Source organism: Oncorhynchus mykiss, chromosome 3 (genome assembly GCF_013265735.2).
Source record: "Oncorhynchus mykiss isolate Arlee chromosome 3, USDA_OmykA_1.1, whole genome shotgun sequence".
NCBI classification, from domain to species: domain Eukaryota; kingdom Metazoa; phylum Chordata; class Actinopteri; order Salmoniformes; family Salmonidae; genus Oncorhynchus; species Oncorhynchus mykiss.
In genome coordinates this window covers 26022377-26044120 of record NC_048567.1, presented here as the reverse complement: position 1 = coordinate 26044120, position 21744 = coordinate 26022377, and the positions used below count along the sequence as shown (strand labels likewise).

General features: G+C 42.4%; 1 protein-coding gene across 1 annotated transcript in view; it reads left to right on the top strand.

The window, feature by feature from the left end:
- The first annotated feature begins 19563 nt into the window (after nt 1-19563).
- Nucleotides 19564-21744, top strand: part of LOC110515882 (thrombospondin type-1 domain-containing protein 7A) — a 105643-nt gene continuing 103462 nt past the window's right edge. Inside the window, exon 1 of the mRNA XM_036973360.1 lies at nt 19564-20306. Within this exon, the coding sequence (XP_036829255.1) occupies nt 20147-20306 (160 nt within the window). The 5' untranslated portion in view covers nt 19564-20146. The remainder of the gene's footprint in view (nt 20307-21744) is intronic.

Sequence of the window (21744 nt, the reverse complement as noted above, 5' to 3'; positions counted from 1 at the left end):
TGATTACCAACAACGACGAGACGGCCTACAGGGAGGAGGTGAGGGCCCTCGGAGTGTGGTGTCAGGAAAATAACCTCACACTCAACGTCAACAAAACTAAGGAGATGATTGTGGACTTCAGGAAACAGCAGAGGGAACACCCCCCTATCCACATCGATAGAACAGTAGTGGAGAGGGTAGCAAGTTTTAAGTTCCTCGGCATACACATCACAGACAAACTGAATTGGTCCACTCACACAGACAGCATTGTGAAGAAGGCGCAGCAGCGCCTCTTCAACCTCAGGAGGCTGAAGAAATTCGGCTTGTCACCAAAAGCACTCACAAACTTCTACAGATGCACAATCGAGAGCATCCTGTCGGGCTGTATCACCGCCTGGTACGGCAACTGCTCCGCCCTCAACCGTAAGGCTCTCCAGAGGGTAGTGAGGTCTGCACAACGCATCACCGGGGGCAAACTACCTGCCCTCCAGGACACCTATACCACCCGATGTCACAGGAAGGCCATAAAGATCATCAAGGACATCAAACACCCGAGCCACTGCCTGTTCACCCCGCTATCATCCAGATGGCGAGGTCAGTACAGGTGCATCAAAGCTGGGACCGAGAGACTGAAAAACAGCTTCTATCTCAAGGCCATCAGACTGTTAAACAGCCACCACTAACATTGAGTGGCTGCTGCCAACACACTGACACTGACTCAACTCCAGCCACTTTAATAATGGGAATTGATGGGAAATTATGTAAATATATCACTAGCCACTTTAAACAATGCTACCTTATATAATGTTACTTACCCTACATTATTCATCTCATATGCATACGTATATACTGTACTCTATATCATCGACTGTATCCTTATGTAATACATGTATCACTAGCCACTTTAACTATGCCACTTTGTTTACATACTCATCTCATATGTATATACTGTACTCGATACCATCTACTGTATCTTGCCTATGCTGCTCTGTACCATCACTCATTCATATATCCTTATGTACATATTCTTTATCCCCTTACACTGTGTACAAGACAGTAGTTTTGGAATTGTTAGTTAGATTACTTGTTATTACTGCATTCTCGGAACTAGAAGCACAAGCATTTCGCTACACTCGCATTAACATCTGCTAACCATGTGTATGTGACAAATAAATTTGATTTTTTGTCTCTTGTAATACATTTTTATCTCTACAAACAGTGTTTTTGCTGACCTTGATCAATAATCATGTAAATAATCTTGTCTCTGCTATAATGTTTTTAATCTAGGTAATAGGCCTTTACTGTGTACTGCAAACCTTAATAGAGAAGAAGTACATATCGGCCTACAAATCAAATAAATGTATTTATAATGCACTTCTTACATCAGCTGATATCTCAAAGTGCTATACAGAAACCCAGCCTAAAACCCAAACAGCAAGCAATGCAGATGTACAGCAAGCAATGCAGGTAGTATCTCTACCTCTCCTTCTGTCTCTAGATAGTTGAAAACAGCAGGTATAGGACAGGTAGCACGTCCGGTGAACAGGTTCAATAGCCTCAGGCAGAACAGTTGAAACTGGAGCATTCTAAATCATTTTTTCCATTGCTGTTCAGAAAGTGTGATTATACTGTGTCCTAATAGCCTGGTAAATATTCATTAAATTGAACTCTTAAATAAATTAGTTTTAAAAGTTTAGCTTTTGTGTTTCATTTTTGTTGTTGTTGAGTGTGTATTGATTTCAAAAGTATGGATAGTAGCAGGTGATTTAAAGCTGTGTTGTTGGATATGTACGACACAGAACCCCTACAAAACACATATTTGCTTAGTAGAGACCCTACTGAGTATTTCCCACTTCACTTTATCTGAGAAAGCTTGAAGAGTTCTCTCTCTACAAGCCAATATGTTTCCCATATACTGTGTATTGCATTTGGCACTACAAGAGGGGACAGAATGAAAAGCCAGCAGCAGGCTGTGCGACACAGTCCCCCTCCAAAAGTAACCATATTTGGTTAATAGAGACAGTGGTATAAAGTACTTAAGTCAAAAAATACTTTAAAGTACTACTTTTGGGATATCTGTACTTTACTTCACTATTTCTATTTTTGACAAATACTTCACTAAATTCCTAAAGACAATAATGTACTTTTTACTACATAAATGTTGATACCCAAAAGTACTGGTTACATTTTGAATACTTAGCAGGACAGGAAAATGGTCCAATTCACGCACGTATCAAGAGAATATCCTTGGTCATCCCTACTGCCTCTGATCTGGAAGACTCACTATTCATACATGCTTCATTTGTAAATGATGTCTGAGTGTTGGTGTGCCCCTGGCTATCTGTACATTTTAAAAACAAGAAAATGGTGCAGTGGTTTGCTTAATATAAAGAATTTTAAATTTGATACTTAAGTATATTTGAGCAATTACATTTATTTTTGCTCCTTAGGCATATTTAATACCAAATACTTTTAGACTTCTATTCAAGTAGTATTTTACTGTGTACTTTAGTAATTTTCTATTAAGGTATCTTTACTTTTACTCAAGTATGACAATTGGGTACTTTTTCCACCACTGAGTAGAGACCCTACTGAGTATTTCCCACCCCACTTTAGCTGAGACAGGTATAAACTTTTGGAGTGGGTGGAGTAAGGAGTCATCAGTACTCTGTACTACACCGGTTTCTCAGCACAAGAACCATTTAAGTTTTGCAGAGTCTATTGAGTTATTCCAATAACATATATTTGTATTATTCAAAGTTTTTAAAAAAGTTGCTTCCAATACTGTGAAAAACAGTTGCACTACACTAGAGTTCAAAAAAATAATATTTCCAAATTTTAGCATGCATTTGCAAGGGAACTCTTATTTTGAAAGAAATATTCCGCGATCGTGCTGCCAGCATAATATCCTGCTGCTAGGAGAACGATATTCGTACACGCCCCTAGCTCTCTTCATTGGACTGAGTTTGTTGTTATGTAATTGTGTGACAATTATAGGCCTAAATCCTACATGAAATGTGTTTACAATACCAGTGTGATAATGTAAATAATCTTACATCGATTTTGTATTTCAAATATGTTGGTTGTTGTGTCTCATATGGATGGTGTAGTCTGTATACTGTATGTTTCTAGAACAAACAGGCAATTCAGATGGGAGTGGGGCATTTAAAGCATACTTAGTATTATAGAATAGTTTTAGGTTCTAATTGTCCTGTCAGAATCCTGGTAACCTATGTCACCTGATGGGAGAGATTAACCACATTTTTGGCTTTCCAGGTGTTCTACAAATGCCAGCATTGTAACCAGACTACAAGTTTGTCACATGATTCCAATACTGAAATAAGGTTACTGTGTGTGTATTCCTTGAAGGAGCCCATGTCCTACTGATGGTTAGATTGTTAGATTATCTTGTTATATCAGTCATTGACAGTCACTCAATTAGCCATGTCAGCTAACAATTTTCGGATTGGTAAATGAGTTTAGCATATCTAAACTTGTAGTAATCATGGCTGAATACCGACCGGTAACTTGCCCAGGAGCCCTGACCTCCAGGGGTCCCCCATTGATATTATTAGTCGCTTTCACTCAGATGTCATTAACATGGCATTAGTCTTGGCAAAATGTGTACAATTTTATGGAAAATTGACTTTAAAACTGAAAAAATGTATCTCCACCCCATGGCAAAATGAGTAGAATTGCATGCAATTTGTTATAAAATTACAAAATGTTCTCTCTGCCCCATGGCAAAATCTGAAGAAATGCAGAAAACTTGCTTCAAAACTGCAACATTTTGTATTTATATTTATGGAACTCAGTCAGGGTCTCAGGGCTCCTGAGTGGCACATGGGTCTAAGGCACTACATCTCAGTGCTAGAGGTGTCACTACAGACACCCTGGTTCAAATCCAGGCTGTATCACAACCTACCTTGATTGCGAGTCCCATAGGGCAGTGCACAATTGGCCCAGCATTGTTCGGGTGTGGCCGGTGTAGGCTGTCATTCTAAATAAGAATTTGTTCTTAACTGACTTGCCTGGTTAAATAAATAAAACATTTTACTGTTGAGAGTTAGAATTGTAGAATATACAAGGTGCAAGTTCGAAATTTGGTTGTGCATCAGCAATTTTTATCTTGTTATGTTAGTCACTAACAGTCATTTAATTAGCCATATTCGCGGGAAAAAAATATTGGTAATTTAGTCCAGCCAGCTATCTAAACTTGTAGTACTCATGGCCAAATATCGATCAGGCCCAGGGGCTCTGACCTCCAGCAGGCCCTCATTGATTTTGTTAGTCACTTTCACTCAGACATCATTAACATGGCAAAATGTGTAGAATTGCAAGAGTTTAGCTTTAAAATTGAAAACAATTATCTCCACTCCATGGAAAATTGGGTAGAATTGCAGTAAATGTATGTTTACTTGGGTGCGGCCAGCTGTGGGCATGTAGGCAGGATTAAAATGCCCTTCATTCTGTGACATACAATTATTTCCTAGCATCCTGCAAATCTCACTTTTGGACGAGACTGACTTTCTGACAAAAATTATCAGATTTAAACGTATATATAGTCAATTTTGACACTTGAATAAATGTTTCTGACTGATATCGATGCCTCGTAGGCCGTTATCAGAACGATAAATTGCCTTTTAGGCGCAGTCGCTCTTGAAAATAAATTATGGAAATGAACTGAGACTCAAATAATTTGGTAGACAGTGCGCATTTATTTGTATTATCTAGACTAGAGGATGATGAGATATATATAGAGAACACATTATTCCTTCAGATGAGAAGACATGAGGTAATACACACTTTTTACATTTATAGAATTGACTGGTAGGAGGAGGATTATTGAATTTGATAACCACAGGAGGGCAGTATCCTGTAAATATTGCAGATGACTGGCTCCTCAGATAATTGTAGCAAAAGCTTTATTTCAATCTCCGTACTTATTCCCAGGAGCTACTCTAAATAATGTGGGAAAAATTATGGATTAGGACAACTGTCAAGTAGAAACATTTCAAAATGTTTTGCCCTGACAGTGTTTTAGTTGTGGCCTACTTGGTATTGCCACTAGTTTCGTCACTGTGCCCACACTAAGTAAATTAGAGAGGCAGCTCTGAGCATGACGAAATCAGTCGATGCTAATGAGTATAATGTACAAAATATTCCTAAAATGCAGACCAATGCAGAAGGAGTCTTGAGGTGCTCAAACACATTTACATGTACAGATTTAACAAGCCCAGAGAGACCCTTATAAAAAAAAGATTGCTGTTTTGTGGTACTGCCGTTGAAATGCAGTTATACTGCACTCTAACTGCAATTACACTGCAAAATTACTGTATAAAAAAACGGTGTTATTTTGGACGCAGTATTTGCAGCATACTGCAGTTATACTGCACCCAAACTGCAGTTATACTGCACCCTAACTGCAGTTATACTGCACCCAAACTGCAGTTATACTGCACCCAAACTGCAGTTATACTGCACCCTAACTGCAGTTATACTGCACCCTAACTGCAGTTATACTGCACCCTAACTGCAGTTATACTGCACCCAAACTGCAGTTATACTGCACCCTAACTGCAGTTATACTGCACCCTAACTGCAGTTATACTGCACCCTAACTGCAGTTATACTGCACCCAAACTGCAGTTATACTGCACCCTAACTGCAGTTATACTGCACCCTAACTGCAGTTATACTGCACCCTAACTGCAGTTATACTGCACCCAAACTGCAGTTATACTGCACCCAAACTGCAGTTATACTGCACCCTAACTGCAGTTATACTGCACCCAAACTGCAGTTATACTGCACCCTAACTGCAGTTATACTGCTCCCTAACTACAGTCATACTGCTCCCTAACTGCAGTCATACTGCTCCCTAACTGCAGTCATACTGCTCCCTAACTGCAGTCATACTGCTCCCTAACTGCAGTCATACTGCTCCCTGACTGCAGTTATACTGCACCCTAACTGTAGTCATACTGTTCCCTAACTGCAGTCATACTGCACCCTAACTGCAGTTATACTGCTCCCTAACTACAGTCATACTGCTCCCTAACTGCAGTCATACTGCTCCCTAACTGCAGTCATACTGCTCCCTAACTGCAGTTATACTGCAGTGTACAGCAGTTATACTTCACTCTGACTGCTAACTTTTTTGTAAGGGGAGCAAGCCCTACTTTCCTCCACCTCTTATTAGAGTGGTGGCTTCCTCTTACTCAGTCTGAGTTCCCTGTTACCGTACGACTACAGCATCCTAAACACTCAGCTCCCACTACAAACACAACCATATTTGTACATAATTTACTCTGGATTACCGTAAGGGGTATGGAAAACCCTTCAGCTCCAGTCTTAGGTGGAGAGTTAAGAGTCTTCTGGCACTGCAGTTCCAGACAGACTACAGTCTTAGGCTGCCTGTGTGTCTCTGATAAAACCTTAGGGAGATCCTTGTGGACACATCCGCCCTCTCCCGGTGTCAGAAAACTATCAGCATCTGTGCAGAGGGTGTGGATGAAATCCATACTGCAAAGGTGATTTCTGAAGTCCCTTAAATCCATTTTCTGCTAAGTTCATTTGTGCCTGTCAATTTCAACTGCCAATCATAAATCCGTAACGGGGCATTAGGCAACCAATGTTAATTGAAATGATCAACCACATAATAAGAATGTGGAATTTAATCATGTATATAACCAAGCATGCTTTCTCTCTTTGCATTTCTGGAATTGGCCTCAAGAGGTCTGGGCGTTATCAATCCCAGCCATAAGCCGTTGGAATTCTATAAACTAAGCACTGAGGTTAAAAATTAATAGTCAAGTTTAAACTGGGAGTAGCGATGCTACGTTAGGGACGAGGCATAACTCCTACATTTTCCCTAAAGCAATATCCTCACTTGAATTGCCATGTGCTTGTTTTTAATTGCTCAGTAGGTTATCAATATCGAACTGCAATGAAATATTAACATTGCCATTCCCTCTGCGATTGGTTAGAAAAAGTTTACATGAATTGGTAATTGAAGGCAAAGTCGACAGAGCCCTCGGAAATTCAGGAAACATGAACATTAGTCGTTTTGGTTGAATCCTCCTAATAATTATGATAAACTGTGACTACTCAACATGCAGTTTCAGATGCAGTTACAGTTTCAGATGAGTCCTAGGGGTATTTTAGCCTTTTTTCAATCTCATCTCTCAACAGTCTCAAAGAATATTCAATGGCTTTTCATGCAAAAGTGATATTGCTGCACAGTTCTATCCTGTGGTTCAAATAACCACTACACCACTTACAGAACTATAGATTATCAGTGTAAAATGTAAAAAATCTTGAGGGGATCTACTGTACAGTATTGAAAAATCTTAACTCTGTATTGAAATGTGTCCTATACAGTATAAACTGTTCAGCATACCGGGTGTGTTGAGGTTGTTGTCAGACATAGCTAACCCTAGATTGATCTTGGTTATGTGCAGCACATCTGTTTCCACAGAGGATCATCCAATCACATTCTGACCAAATTGAGAAAAGCTCGTATGATCTTATGACAGTGGGTGTATGTGGGATTAGACAGTGGTTTGCATGAGGCTTTTAGTGTGTGGTTAAATGGTTTGTTTATTGGCCTCCTTTTTCTTGCCCTCCTTTGAATGAATGAAATGGGCCACTCCTTGTAGTGCTGACCTGATTTGGTTGGCTTTGCTCTCTCCTAGAATATGACTCTTTAGATCTGTGATTGCTCAGGGGGCTTGGTGGAGGCCAATGCAAACTTTCCCCTTGGACTATTGGGGTTTTAGCTGATGCTCTTTAAGTTAACACATTAACCTTCTCCAAAATGTTTTTGACCTCATATGTTTTTGTTGTACTTAACTGTATTTGTTGACATGAGATGCTTGAGATGTTGTAGTAGATCACCTGTAATACTGGTCCCCAAGGTCAATTACTTAGCCCATCAGTCTGGAGGGCTGCACATTAATCATGCCACACTATCTGTGTTTCATCCACAGCATTAGCCTCCTGTTGCAATTGATACTCTAGGAGAGGAACTGACTGGTGCATTGGGAAAGACCTCAGACAGATATGGATGGACTAGCCAGTAGGTTGTTGAGCATCATTTTACCAATATTTAACCAGGCAAGTCAGTTAATTAAGAACAAATTCTTATTTTCAATGACTGCCTAGTAGCAGTTGGTTAACAGCCTTGTTCAGGGGCAGAACAACAGATTTTCACCTTGTCAGCTCAGGGATTCGATCTTGCAACCTTTAGTTACTAGTCCAACACTTTAACCACTAGGCTACCTGCAGTCATGAGGGTTTTGAGGTCACAATCTGTATTTCAGTGATTATTTTAGTGTTATGTTCAACTGTGCAAGGTAGATACCATGTTTTGGCTAGTAGGCTGGGAGGAAATGGAACGTGATTGAAGTTGCTCTAATCTCCACGACAACATTTTAATTTATCAAATTGCTGTGTGTTTTGAGACCAATAGAGTATAAGGAAGTGGCAGGAGATGGAAACAGAGCAGACTGTGTGATTGTAGGTCATGGTAATGCCTGGTAAACCTGGCCCACTGAACCTCTCTCTGTTTGGACTCACTAAGGAGTCCCCCAGGGGACCAATGTGATGACTGTGGGGGCAGAACCTTGGCTGTGCCTTCCTGCGCCACACGCCATATACACATGCACGTACATGCGCGCACACACACACACACACACACACGCCCTGTAGGAGTGCTTCAGGACTAGCTATAGTGTATCCCTGCTCCAATTTCTTCCCAAGTCTCTCCTTCTGAACAGCAAAAACAAATGAGTGGTGTTGAGTAGTTAATGAGCATGACACACAGGCATGCACACGGGCACACGCCGGCATACACACACATACATACACACCCTGCCATCCTGCCCGCTTGTCACAGCACATTACCATTGGGGTCAGGTTGCTCTCATCACCGTTGCTATGGCAGCACTCATTGAAAAGTGTCTGGCTGTAGGCCTGTCCTCTAGGCTGCTCCTTCAAAAGAAAAAACAGCCACAACATCCAGTGATGTCAGAATTATACTCCTAGAAAGCATTATCACCAAAAATAACACATTCAGGCTCCTGCTGTTACTGTATTACTCAAAATGACTAAATATCCTTACAGTAAAAGCATGTAACCTCTTCACTTATTTCACCATTTGCATGGTGTTAATGGTTAAACTTGAGTTATTCAAACTGAAAACTTTGAGAAACCTACATTGATGATTCCGTCAATGGTTGTGATTTGATATGTTCGATACATTATAAAACCTCTGCTAAATGGTCAGCCATGCAGGTGCTCTACATGCTGACATGAAGTGTAGACTGTGATATGACATCTGGGTCATTTCCTCTATTTTGGGTGGATTGGCTGGGAGGCCACTAAAAAGAACTGCATCTGACCTCGTTCTTTCCTGGCTTCTTTTGGCTTGTTTTTTAATGCTACTGACCCATATTTACTTTGACTCCATCTGAGCTCTCTATGAAAATAAGTATGCAAAGTGCTTCTTATTCTCAATAAAACCATTTGCTTTCATGTGCTCATATTTTTCACAGTTTGCAAGATCTGAAATGTCGAACACAATTGTAATTTATGATCTGGTAGTTACAGTGCAACTAATTCCAATGAATTACCATTCTGTTATGCGGAGTGGAACTAGGGAACCGAAGAGCAGACTCAGACGAGGAGACTGGGATGAAGTAACCAAGGTATTTATTGAAACACAGGGGGGAGTTGGAGTGCAGGTCAGGGGAAGCTCGGGCGGGTTGCTGGAAACCAGGTGTGGAGGCTGAGGCTTGAGCGAGAGGGGTTGAGACAGGGTAAGCAGGTCCGGAGGGGAGTCCAAGGGAATAGTAGAGTGGGGAATCCAGGACAGAGTAGCAAGATGGGACTGCAGAGAGGGACCAGTCAGAGTGGGCAGAACTGTAGCGGAGAGAACAACAGCGTCAGGCAAGGAAAACAGAATATGAATAGTAACAAGCAGCTAGAACCATAGACTGACTGAGCAGAGATTACGATCTGGCAGTATGGAAGTGGCAGGGCTGAGTATTTGTAGAGGTCTTGATTATGGAACAGGTTGCAGCTGGTGGGGATCTGCTCTGACTCCAGCACACCTGTCTCTGCCCACACAATCACACAGAGAGAGAGGGAGAGGGAGAGAGTATTGGGGGAGTGGCAGCAGGTCAAGGAGACACAGGATGAGCAGTGGAGGGTGTTGCAGGAGCAATGTGACACATTCATTGACAAAATACATATTTGTAACTTTGATTAATTAATATATTAATTTTGATTAGTTAAAAAATGGATGTGACTCGACTGCCATTGATTAGTCGAGCAGTATATTATGTAATTGATTGTTTGACCCCAGCCTTTATTGAGGGCATTGATGAAAGTCACATCAAAGAGTTGAAAGTCTAGTCGAACAGTCCATTTATTAACGTGGTGCTATTTTGAAATAGAAGCAGTAGCCTTCATGAAAAAAATCTGCCCAGCATACTGTGTGTGTGTTGTAACGCTAGCCTCTCATCAGACTAATTGGTTTTGGCCCATGGTCAGTAGATGAGGACAGCTGAGAGTGGTCGAGGCAGATGAGGTAAGCTCTTAATCTCCTGAAGTCCTTCCTTGCCTCACTGGGAGGACACGACTGTGACTAGTGCACTCCAAGGTGCAGCATCTCACTCACACACATCGCACAGTCTGAAACAATTCTCTGCAGGAGGGGTGTGTATGTGTGTGTGTGTGAGGTTGTGTTTGAGTGTGAGGGAGATGTGAGACAGAGAGAGAGAGAGTGTGAGTGGGTGTGTATGTGCATAATGCATAGTGTGTTTGTGTGTTAGAGTGTGTGCAAACAAATGTATACAGTATCTGTGTGCACACACGTGTGTATCTGCTTGTATGTTCAGTGCTCATGTATACTTTATATGTGTGGTTGCTTGTGTGCAAACTTCATTTCTTTACCTTTTGGCATGCCAGGATCTCTGCTAGTGTGCCAGAGGACTTGTAAAGAAGAAGGACTGTCGTAACCTGACCCCAGAGTTCATCTCATTAAGCCATTAGGCCACCCGGGCCCTCGTGGCACATTCATTTAAGCCAATGAGGACTGTTTAGGGTGGATTACGCAATACATTTATCAGAATAGGATCAACAACGCGGCTTTCCTTACGCCCAAGGGAAAGTGACGTAGTGGCATTGTAATTGTCTCCAACCCTAATCAGATTTCCGCTCATTGTACCAACTGGTAAGCTAATGTCAGACCTGGGTTCAAATACTATTTTAATGAATTTAAAAGGCACACCTGGCAGGCTAAAGCAAAAGGTGAAAGATTTCAAATATTATTTAAACCCAGGTTTAATGTTGGTTGGCTAGCATGGAGGGTGAGAGGTGTATTTCCATCTCTCTCTCTCTCTGGTGGCATGGTGTTGATATTAATCATCTGGATCCATTTGGAGGGATCTGTGGTTTCTATTAACCTTGATGTGTAGACTTGAGTGTGAAAATGGTCCCTGGCGAATGTCGTGGTGCAGTGGTTCATTTCACCACACGGTCTCTGACAGCTTGATCCGGCGGAGATGTATAGGGAATATTTCACAGCATTTAATCAATTCCCACAACATTGCAGACAAGAGATCAGATTTTTTTTATTTTTTAATTGCAGCTGAGCAATATGGTATTTCACCCGTTTGAGGAGGAAGTGTTGTGTAGCGTGGATCAGTTAGACTCAAAATGTATTCATTTTGGTTATTGAACATGTCAAATAGACTCCTAGAGCTAGACTTAACCATTTCACCCACTTCAATTGTGTGTGTCTATTACGGTGTAGTGTTCTAGTAGTTCAATATGTACTCATATATATAGAGTACAACTGTACATTATAAGCATGTGGCCACAAAGGACATATCTGAAATATAGACCAAGTAGTTCTAGAGATTGATTGGGGAGATTTTTTACAGTATGTGCTGTACAAAGGCTGCTTGACAATGCTTATGGAAAGAAGTCATTTTCTCCCAAGAACTCTACAGTACATGTACTAAGGCCAAAATGAGAACATACTTATAAAGGCAAAGATAATACTATCTCTGATCAGAGGGAAATAAAAAATGCCCCAGATTTGAGTTTGTTTGCACATGTGTTTGTGTACATTGACTCTTGACAATTCATGGCGTAGTCTTTTTCATCATCTCCCTTCTCCCTGCTGTGAGTCAGACACTTGAGCCCTGGTTGTGGGGCCTCGTAGGCTGGCAGCCCTGTTTGACTTTGGCACTGCTGTCATCGTCCCTTGCTTTATGACTCATGGTCATCCCACAGTGAATACGCACCTACAGGAAGACTGAGGTTGCCATGTATGATACTGGGGGGTTGCGATGTATGTTAGGGTGAAGTATAGCATTTTAATGATGTTTGCTTTTCTTAGCAGGTGTGTTGGCTCGTATATGTATTTATGAATGTGAGTGTATGGGTAGGCTATGTGGTTGTGAGCAGTGAGTTTATTTGAACGACCCAGCGGGGAGCCATTTCCTGTACGGCATGCTGTATTTAAATCACAAATGTGTTATTGATACAGTACCTCTGTCCTGATATTTAATGCAGGAACCCTGCCTCTCTATGTGCTGTTTGGGAGACACCAGTCTTGCTGATGCACATGGTGTCACGGATGAAATAAAAGTGCTATGGGATTACTGTGATGACGTTGCTCTCAATCCCTTTATGGAGCTCTAATTAATGAAGCAGAATACAGCAGGTCTGGAGCACTGGGACAGGGACGGGGATTGGAGCTGGCTGCCTGTCTTTCTCAATTAAGCTGTTTTCACCCTGATGGGATGTGAGAGGTATGAACCATTTGGCAAAACGTTTATGGTTGGGTTTGTTGAAGGGTTAACCATCTTGGCTCTTCAGGTATACCTTATATTCCCTTGAAAATGTATTTCTCCAGACTGCAAACCAAACAAGGATTCAAACACGTGTTGGCCGTGCTCTATCAAAGATAATATGTTGTGGGTTCATGCAACAAGAAATCCTGCTCAAATGTGAAAACGAATGTTCAAAACCCTTTACATGCACATGTATGACTCTTGTAGTTTGGGATTTCTGCTGATACAGTAGGGGTGTTGTTGTTCTTCGCCTCTTGATTAATTCGCAGCCGGAAGTGATCATTTATTATTCATTAGGAGGCATGCACTAAGGGTTTTCTTTGATTCCATGGATGCTAAAAATGTCTAAAAACCTGATTTTGCTTCGTCATTATGTGGTATTGTGTGTAGATTTATGGGGGGGAAACTAGTTAACTTCTCTGGGATATTTGGGACGGTAGCGTATTTTACACCATTTTAAGATAAACTTCTTGTAAATCCAGCCACAGTGTCCGATTTCAAATAGGCTTTATGGCGAAAGCACACCAAACGATTATGTTAGGTCAGCACCTAGTCACAGAAAACCATACAGTCATTTTCCAGCCAAGGAGAGGGCTCACAAAAAAACAGAAATAGCGATTAAATTAATCACTAACCTTTGAGGATCTTCATCAGATGGCACTCACAGGACTTCATGTTACACAATAAATGTGTGTTTTGTTCGATAAAGTTCATCTTTATGTCCAAAAACCTCATTTGATATTGGTGTGTTATGATCAGAAATACATTGTCTCAAACAAACATCTGGTGAAAGTGCAGAGAGTCACATCAAATTACAGAAATACTCATAATAAACATTGATAAAAGATACAAGTGTTATACATGCAAATATAGATAACTTCTCCTTCATGCAACCACTGTGTCAGATTTCAAAATGGCTTTACGGCGAAAGCACACCTTGCGATTATGTTAGGTCAGCGCTAGTCACAGAAAAACATCCAGCCATTTTCCAAAGAAGAAGAGGTGTCAGAAAAGTCAGAAATAGCGTTATTGTAACGGCTTTCTTCCGTCGAAGGAGAGGAGGACCAAAATGCAGTGTGGTTAGAGTTCATGGTTTTTAATAAGATAAACTAATGAACACAATTACAAAACAACAAACGTGGCAAAACCCGAAACAGTCCTATCTGGTGCAGAGAACACAAAGACAGGAAACAACCACCCACAAACCCCAACACAAAATAAGTATGGTTCCCAATCAGAGACAATGACTGACACCTGCCTCTGATTGAGAACCATATCAGGCCATACATAGAAACGGACAAACTAGACACACAACATAGAATGCCCACCCAGCGCACGTCCTGACCAACACTAAAACAAGGAAAACACAAAAGAACTATGGTCAGAACGTGACAGTACCCCGCCCACAAGGTGGGGACTCTGACCGCACAACCTAAACCTATAAGGGAGGGTCTGGGTGGGCATCTGTCCACGGTGGCGGCTCTGGCGCTGGACGTGGACCCCACTCCACCATTGTCTTTGTCCACCTTTGAGTGGCGACCCTTGCCACCGACCTTGGCCTAGGAACCCTAACAAAGGGCCCCACTGGACTGAGGAGCGCCTCTGGACTGAGGGGTGCTTCCTGACTGAGGAAACTCCTTCGGACTGAAGGACAGCTCCGGACTGAAGGGCAGCTCATGACTGAGAGGTAGCTCATGACCGAGAGGGAGCTCATGACCGAGGGGGTAGCTCAGGACTGAGAGGTAGCTCAGGACTGAGAGATAGCTCAGGCTGGTTAACGGCTCTGGCAGCTTCTGGCTGAGTGACGTCTCTGGCAGCTCCTGGCTGACTGACGGCTCTGGCAGATCCTGGCTGAATGGCGGCTCTGGCAGATCCTGGCTGAATGGCGGCTCTGGCAGATCCTGGCTGAATGGCGGCTCTGGCAGATATTGGCTGAATTGCGGCTCTGGCAGGTCCTGGCTGAATGGTGGCTCTGGCAGATCCTGGCTGACTGCCGGCTCTGGCGGCTCCTTGCAGACTGGCGGCTCTGGCGGCTCCTTGCAGACTTCCGGCTCTGGCGGCTCCTTGCAGACTGGCGGCTCTGGCGGCTCCTTGCAGACTGGCGGCTCTAGCAGCTCTGGACAGGCGGGAGACTCTAGCAGCTCTGGACAGGCGGGAGACTCTAGCAGCTCTGGACAGGTGGGACGCACTGTATGCCTGGTACGTGGTGCCGGCACTGGTGGTACTGGGCCGAGGACACGCATCTCAGGGCAAGTGCGGGGAGGAGAAACAGGGAGTACTGGGCTCTGGACACGCACTCTGATTGAGAACCATATCAGGCCATACATAGAAACGGACAAACTAGACACACAACATAGAATGCCCACCCAGCTCACGTCCTGACCAACACTAAAACAAGGAAAACACAAAAGAACAGTGGTCAGAACATGAAAGTTATAAATATTCACTTACCTTTGATGATCTTGATTGGAATGCACTCCCAGGAATCCCAGTTCCACAATAAATGTTGTTTTGTTCGATAAAGTCCATAATTTATGTCCAAATGCCTCCTTTTTGTTTGCGCGTTTAGCCCAGTAATTCAAATGCATAATGCGCGATCACTTGTTCAGACGAAATGTCAAAAAGGTTCTATTACAGTTCGTAGAAACATGTCAAACGATGTATAGAATCAATCTTTAGGATGTTTTTAACATGAATCTTCAATAACGTTCCAACCGGAGAATTCCCTTGTCTTTAGAAATGCAATGGAAGGCGCGCATGTGATCAGCTCATGGAACTCTGTCAGACCTCTGGCTCAAACAGCTCTCATTCTCTCCTCCTTCACAGTAGAAGCCTCAAACAAGGTTCTAAAGACTGTTGACATCTAGTGGAAGCCTTATGAAGTGCAATATGACCCCATAGACACTGTATATTCGATAGGCAATGACTTGAAAAACTACAAACCTCAGATTTCCCACTTCCTGATTGGATTTTTTCTCAGGTTTTTGCCTGCCATTTGAGTTCTGTTATACTCACAGACATAATTCAAACAGTTTTAGAAACTCAGAGTGTTTTCTATCCAAATCTACTAATTATATGCATATTCTAGCTTTTGGGCCTGAGTAGCAGGCAGTTTACTCGGGGCACCTTTTTATCCAAGCTACTCAATTCTGCCCCCCAGTCCCAAAGAAGTTTTAATCCACTTTATAATAAGGCTGTAACAAAATGTGGGAAAAAGTCAAGGGGTCTGAACACTTCCGAATGCACTGTATATACAGACCTCTTGACTTTTTCCACATTTTGTTACGTTACAGCCTTACTCTAAAATATTCTGATCAAAAACAGTTTTTTTATTATTGTTTGTATTAGGGGAAATATTCTGACAAATTAAAATCTATTTAGCTAGTCTATACTTTGTAGGCAGCATGTGCTGCAACAGAATCACATGTTCTCTCCCTGTTTCATCATGCTTTGAACGAGGTGCGTAATTCCAGTCTATATAATACCAATACCAATACCAATACCAATTTGTCAACAAAACCCCATATACTACCCACCATTGCGACCTGTACGCTTCATACTCGTTGCCAAACCCACTGGCTCCATGTCATCTACAAGACCCTGCTAGGTAAAGTCCCCCCTTATCTCAGCTCGCTGGTCACCATAGCATCACCCACCTGTAGCACGCGCTCCAGCAGGTATATCTCTCTGATCACCCCCAAAACCAATTCTTCCTTTGGTCACCTCTCCTTCCAGTTCTCTGCTGCCAATGACTGGAACGAACTACAAAAATCTCTGAAACTGGAAACACATCTCCCTCACTAGCTTTAAGCACCAGCTGTCAGAGCAGCTCACAGATTACTGCACCTGTATATAGCCCACCTATAATTTAGCCCAAACAACTACCTCTTTCTCTACTGTATTTATTTTATTTTGCTCCTTTGCACCCCATTATTTTTATTTCTACTTTGCACATTCTTCCACTGCAAATCTACCATTCCAGTGTTTTACTTGCTATATTGTATATACTTTGCCACCATGGCCTTTTTTTGCCTTTACCTCCCTTATCTCACCTCATTTGCTCACATCGTATATAGACTTGTTTATACTGCATTATTGACTGTATGTTTGTTTTACTCCATGTGTAACTCTGTGTCGTTGTATGTGTCGAACTGCTTTGCTTTATCTTGGCCAGGTCGCAATTGTAAATGAGAACTTGTTCTCAACTTGCCTACCTGGTTAAATAAAGGTGAAATAAAATAAAAATAAAATAAATAATACAATACAGTACAGTTCACACTCAAAAAGACTAGCCTACTGGAGATTAGTAAATAAATTAATTTATTTACCCAAGAGAGCATAGCTAGGCCTATATCTACGGGCTTTTATGTGTTTCTGTCGTGCGTAATGCATATAGCTTATGTATTGGATAACAGAACAATAATCTTTCCTTTTTTGGGCTTGGGCTCATTAAATGTCTTTAATGTAGGGCTCATAAAATGTATTTAATCAGGCTCAGGTTGCATCAGGCTTGAATTTGTTTTATCAATGCTCGAATCAAATCCAGACATAGTGTCACGCCCTGACCTTAGAGATCCTTTTCATTCTCTATTTTGGTTAGGTCAGGGTGTGACTAGGGTGGGTCTAGTTTTTTCATTTCTATGTTGGCCTGGTATGGTTCCCAATCAGAGGCAGCTGTCTATCGTTATCTCTGATTGGGGATCATATTTAGGCAGCCTTTTCCCACTGGGTTTTTGTGGGATCTTGTTTTTGTGTCGTGCCTGTGAGCACTCCATTACTTGAATTTGTTTCTGTATTGTTTTGGTGAGTTTCGATAATTAAACATGTGGAACTCTACGCACGCTGCGCCTTGGTCCATTTATTCTTCCAACGATCGTGACACATAGGCCTATTTATATGCTTTAAAATGCTTTTGAATGACACTTGCAGGAAATATTGGGTTACCCGGGAGAAAAGTGATTTATTATGGAACATTTGTAAAATACCGGGAAAATATTCAACCCTGATCACCAGTCAAAGTGTGAACAAAGTGTAGATTCCATTACTCTGTTATAGGAGTCCATTAGCTGATCCCTGAATCGATTTCTTTGCTGTAATGAACACCCTCTTGGATATTTGGCCCAGTATAATGTTGGCATAAAGATGAAGGGATTGGTTGGATTTGTATTACACACACACACACATACACACACACACACACACACACACACACACACACACACACACACGGTCAGAGACAATGTGACTGCCATGAAAAAGTGCTACTAGGTGATTACCCTGTTCCCTCATTAATCATGCATTATCATTTGTCCAGGAACCAAAGGCATAGAAAAACATCTACTGAAAAATGTGAAAACAATAGCAGAAGTTAGGTTTTTAGGTTGTTCAAGGTGAACTGAAAATAAACTGTCCCCTTGTATACACTTGTATAATTTTTTTTTTTTAAACACTAGATGTCATGGTTACAGGTAATGTTTCTGAAATGAATAAATTGTCGCGTGTCTACGTTTCACCCAGAAAATATTGACATTTTGACATTTGCTTAAATTGGAATGGAATGGGCAGTGATAAGGACAAATTAGAAGAAAATAATTTTCTGTAAAACATTGAGGTTATACTTTATGTTCACTTTTTGGGCCCTTTGTGTGTCCTTAATGGCCTCTCTCGACTAATCCCAGATGAGTTGTAAATGCGTGTCTTTAGTGTTTCCTAAACGTTTTCTGTTGTGACCCACCTGTTCTTACAACTTTTCTGGTGACAAAACCATGTTTACCAGGAACCAAGCTGGGCACGACCATTCTATTGACCCTCCAATCGGTAAACGTTGGTCTACCAAGTGTTTTTTCCAGTTTGGCAGCCCTCTTAGTCTGTGAAATGTAGCTAATGCTGTCACACCCTCTGAAGTGGTTGTCTTCGCTAAGCTAACGCCTGTTCTAAAGCTAGCTAAAGCAAACCGGCTAAGCAGAACCACGTGTCTGCAGGTCAGAAACATGGGCAGGGTCTTAGCCTGACTACAAGGGAGGGAAGGAGAGGAGAGCTGAGGCAAGGGATATCTAGCTGCTTGCCTCTCCCCCCTACTTCTCTCTCTCTCTCTCTCTCTCTCTCTCTCTCTCTCTCTCTCTCTCTCTCTCTCTCTCTCTCTCTCTCTCTCTCTCTCTCTCTCTCTCTCTCTCTCTCTCTCTCTCTCTCTCTCTCTCTCTCTCCATCTGACGTTCAGTCTGTATGACTACGTCATTGGAGCGTCACTAGAATATTTCGGCACTTAATGATTGTGAAGTTGCTTTGTCAAGTCTGTGTGACGCTTTTCAGTCTCAAAATAGAATGAAACGCCAACACAGTAACCCAAATAGACTATGTGCAAAGAGCCTGGAAATGATATTATGCACATTATTCTGTTCTGTTTTGAAGCACTGCAGTGCTATCTATAAGCCTAATACCCTACAACAGAGACAAAATCCAGATACTCACCAAATGATCTATATCTGCTTGATTTTGCTGATCGGTTTTACAAATCTCTCCTCTCTCTCACACACAGTCTACACCCCCGCGCACGCACGCGCGCACGCACGCGCACACACACACACACACACACACACACACTTTCCCTATATCTCCCCATCTCCCCCATCTCTATCTCTTCCCGCCCTGCGCTGCACTGTCTCTGAACCTGGAAGCTGTGCTTGCAATAGCTCCTCTGCTCATTTTGAACGTTGGTCTCCAGCTGTCCTCTCAGCACTGCTAGCGAGGAGAAGACGCTTCCGTCCCTGTACCCTCGGCAAGAGAGGGACTGTGTGTGTAAAAAAGAGAGGGAGCTGGAGCATGGAGAGACAGAAAGAGAGAGAGTGAGTGAAAGAGAGCGAGAGAGAGAGAGGGAGAGAGAGAGAGAGCGTGTGAGAGAGGGGAAAGGAGGGAGGAAGGGAGGAGGTACCACTGCAGACGCACAGCCACTGTCACAGCTCCACAGCCATCGGACAGAGGCAGAAACGGCAGCACCAAAGAGCATGGAGGAGCAAGACTCTATCATTCCTCTGGACCTCTACCCTCTCTCACTGACAACCTTCCTCTGGGAATACCCTGTGAAGAGTGGAGAAGAGAAGAGAAGAGGAGGGAGATAGAGGACAAGAGGAGTAATCTCTTGATCTGCCCTTCAGGAGAGGAAGCACCAGTCCCTTACTCTAGTGGGACAAATCACACACTATTCTTTTTTTTTGGCCTGTCAGACCTGTGTACGTCTTGGGTTATCTTCCCCTGCGGTGACCTTTTGACAGTGTGGACTTACGTTGACCCTGGAGAGGACCATGGGGCTAGGGTGGAGGTGGAGGGGTGCAGGAGGGACCCCCAGTATAAGGACAGGGGGCAGCACATTCCTGTGGGTGACAGTACTACTGCACTGTGGTACTTGGAGGGCTAACACACAGATGGTAGAGGACACCAAGTCTGTGTACTTCTGGGAAACAGGTACTGGGCTCATATTGTATTATGAGAGACTTAGAGAAAGATTGGTTGTTGTTTTGTACTGTTTGACTTTAATGGCAATCAGAATAGAACATCTGCAGTATTGAAGTCGAAGCAGAATATTGTGTTTCAAGGAGCATGTTTTCAATAGTCAATGGTGACTATGTATTCAGTATTGAAAAAGCTTGTGGACACTCAGCTTGGGCGCGATATTTTCTGTTCTCATTTCCTCTCTGTGAACCTTTTGAAAATTAGAGCAGGTCTCAAGGTCCTTAAAACCCCCTTGTCAATGCATTACCTCATTTTCCCTGTCCCTTGCACTAGTCTCACAAGCTGATAGTTTGCACATGGTAACGGAAGTCTAGAAGACTTGAATAGCAAGCTATCACGGGAGAACGAGGCAGAGAACGCTAACAGAGAAATCCACCAGAAGTCTATTAGTAAGTGCATTGAATTTGCCACCTAAAGCTGGCGTGATCCATTCTGACTGGATTACTTACATTTCTGTCTCTTAGATGAATTGGTAGTTGGGATGTGTGGTTGCACCATATCTGGATGATTGTACGTGTGTCGGAGCACAGTAGTAGACAAAAAAATGGGGGGTTGATCGCAAACATGAGATGTAATGGGATGGGTGGTTGCAGAGTGTTTTCTGATCACCTCTGATATGAACAAGTGCAATGCATTAGTAATGTACAGCTCCTCTAACATAATTAGAAGATCTGAGCCAGGAATAATCATGCCCAGGGAGACTTGACGCACTTACGAGTGCTTTTAAAAATATATGGGAAAATCTCCTTGGCCCTCGAGGTGGTAGTTAACCCTTCGCTTGCTCACCTCCCCCACCACCTCCCTCCCCCTCATAGGACTAGATGAGGGCAAAATAACCCTCCCTCTTCCCAACCCACTGAACAGCTCAGCCCAGCGCCAGTCCTGAATCGATGGAATGTCGTTGTGTCTCGTGCTTTCTGCATCTTTAAAGAGGATGTAGCTGAGTAAGGAGATTATAGGGGACTAGGGATTTGCTCAAGAAAGACGTTCCAGGGAGCAGCCCTGCCCTAAGAAATGGAGTGTCAGGGGCTAGATCTTTCCCACTGTAGATCATTACGATTACACCACTCTCCCACGCCACTGCACCCCTCTCTCCCACGCTACACACACACACACACACCTGCACAAACACAATATATAAACACAAACACACATATACACACACACACATACCTCATACTGCCTATAGCCACATCACATTAGGTCTTCACTGTGATATGTAACCCTCTGTGAGGAGGCTTTCTGTTCTTTCCAACTAAAGGAAGACCATTGATTTTAGGATAGAAGTTTTTATTTGTTTTAGAATTTTAGAATAAAAAAATATATATTCAAATTTTTCTTCTTTGGTTTGGCGACGCCACAGAGCTTCAGTAGAGCAATTTATTTCTGT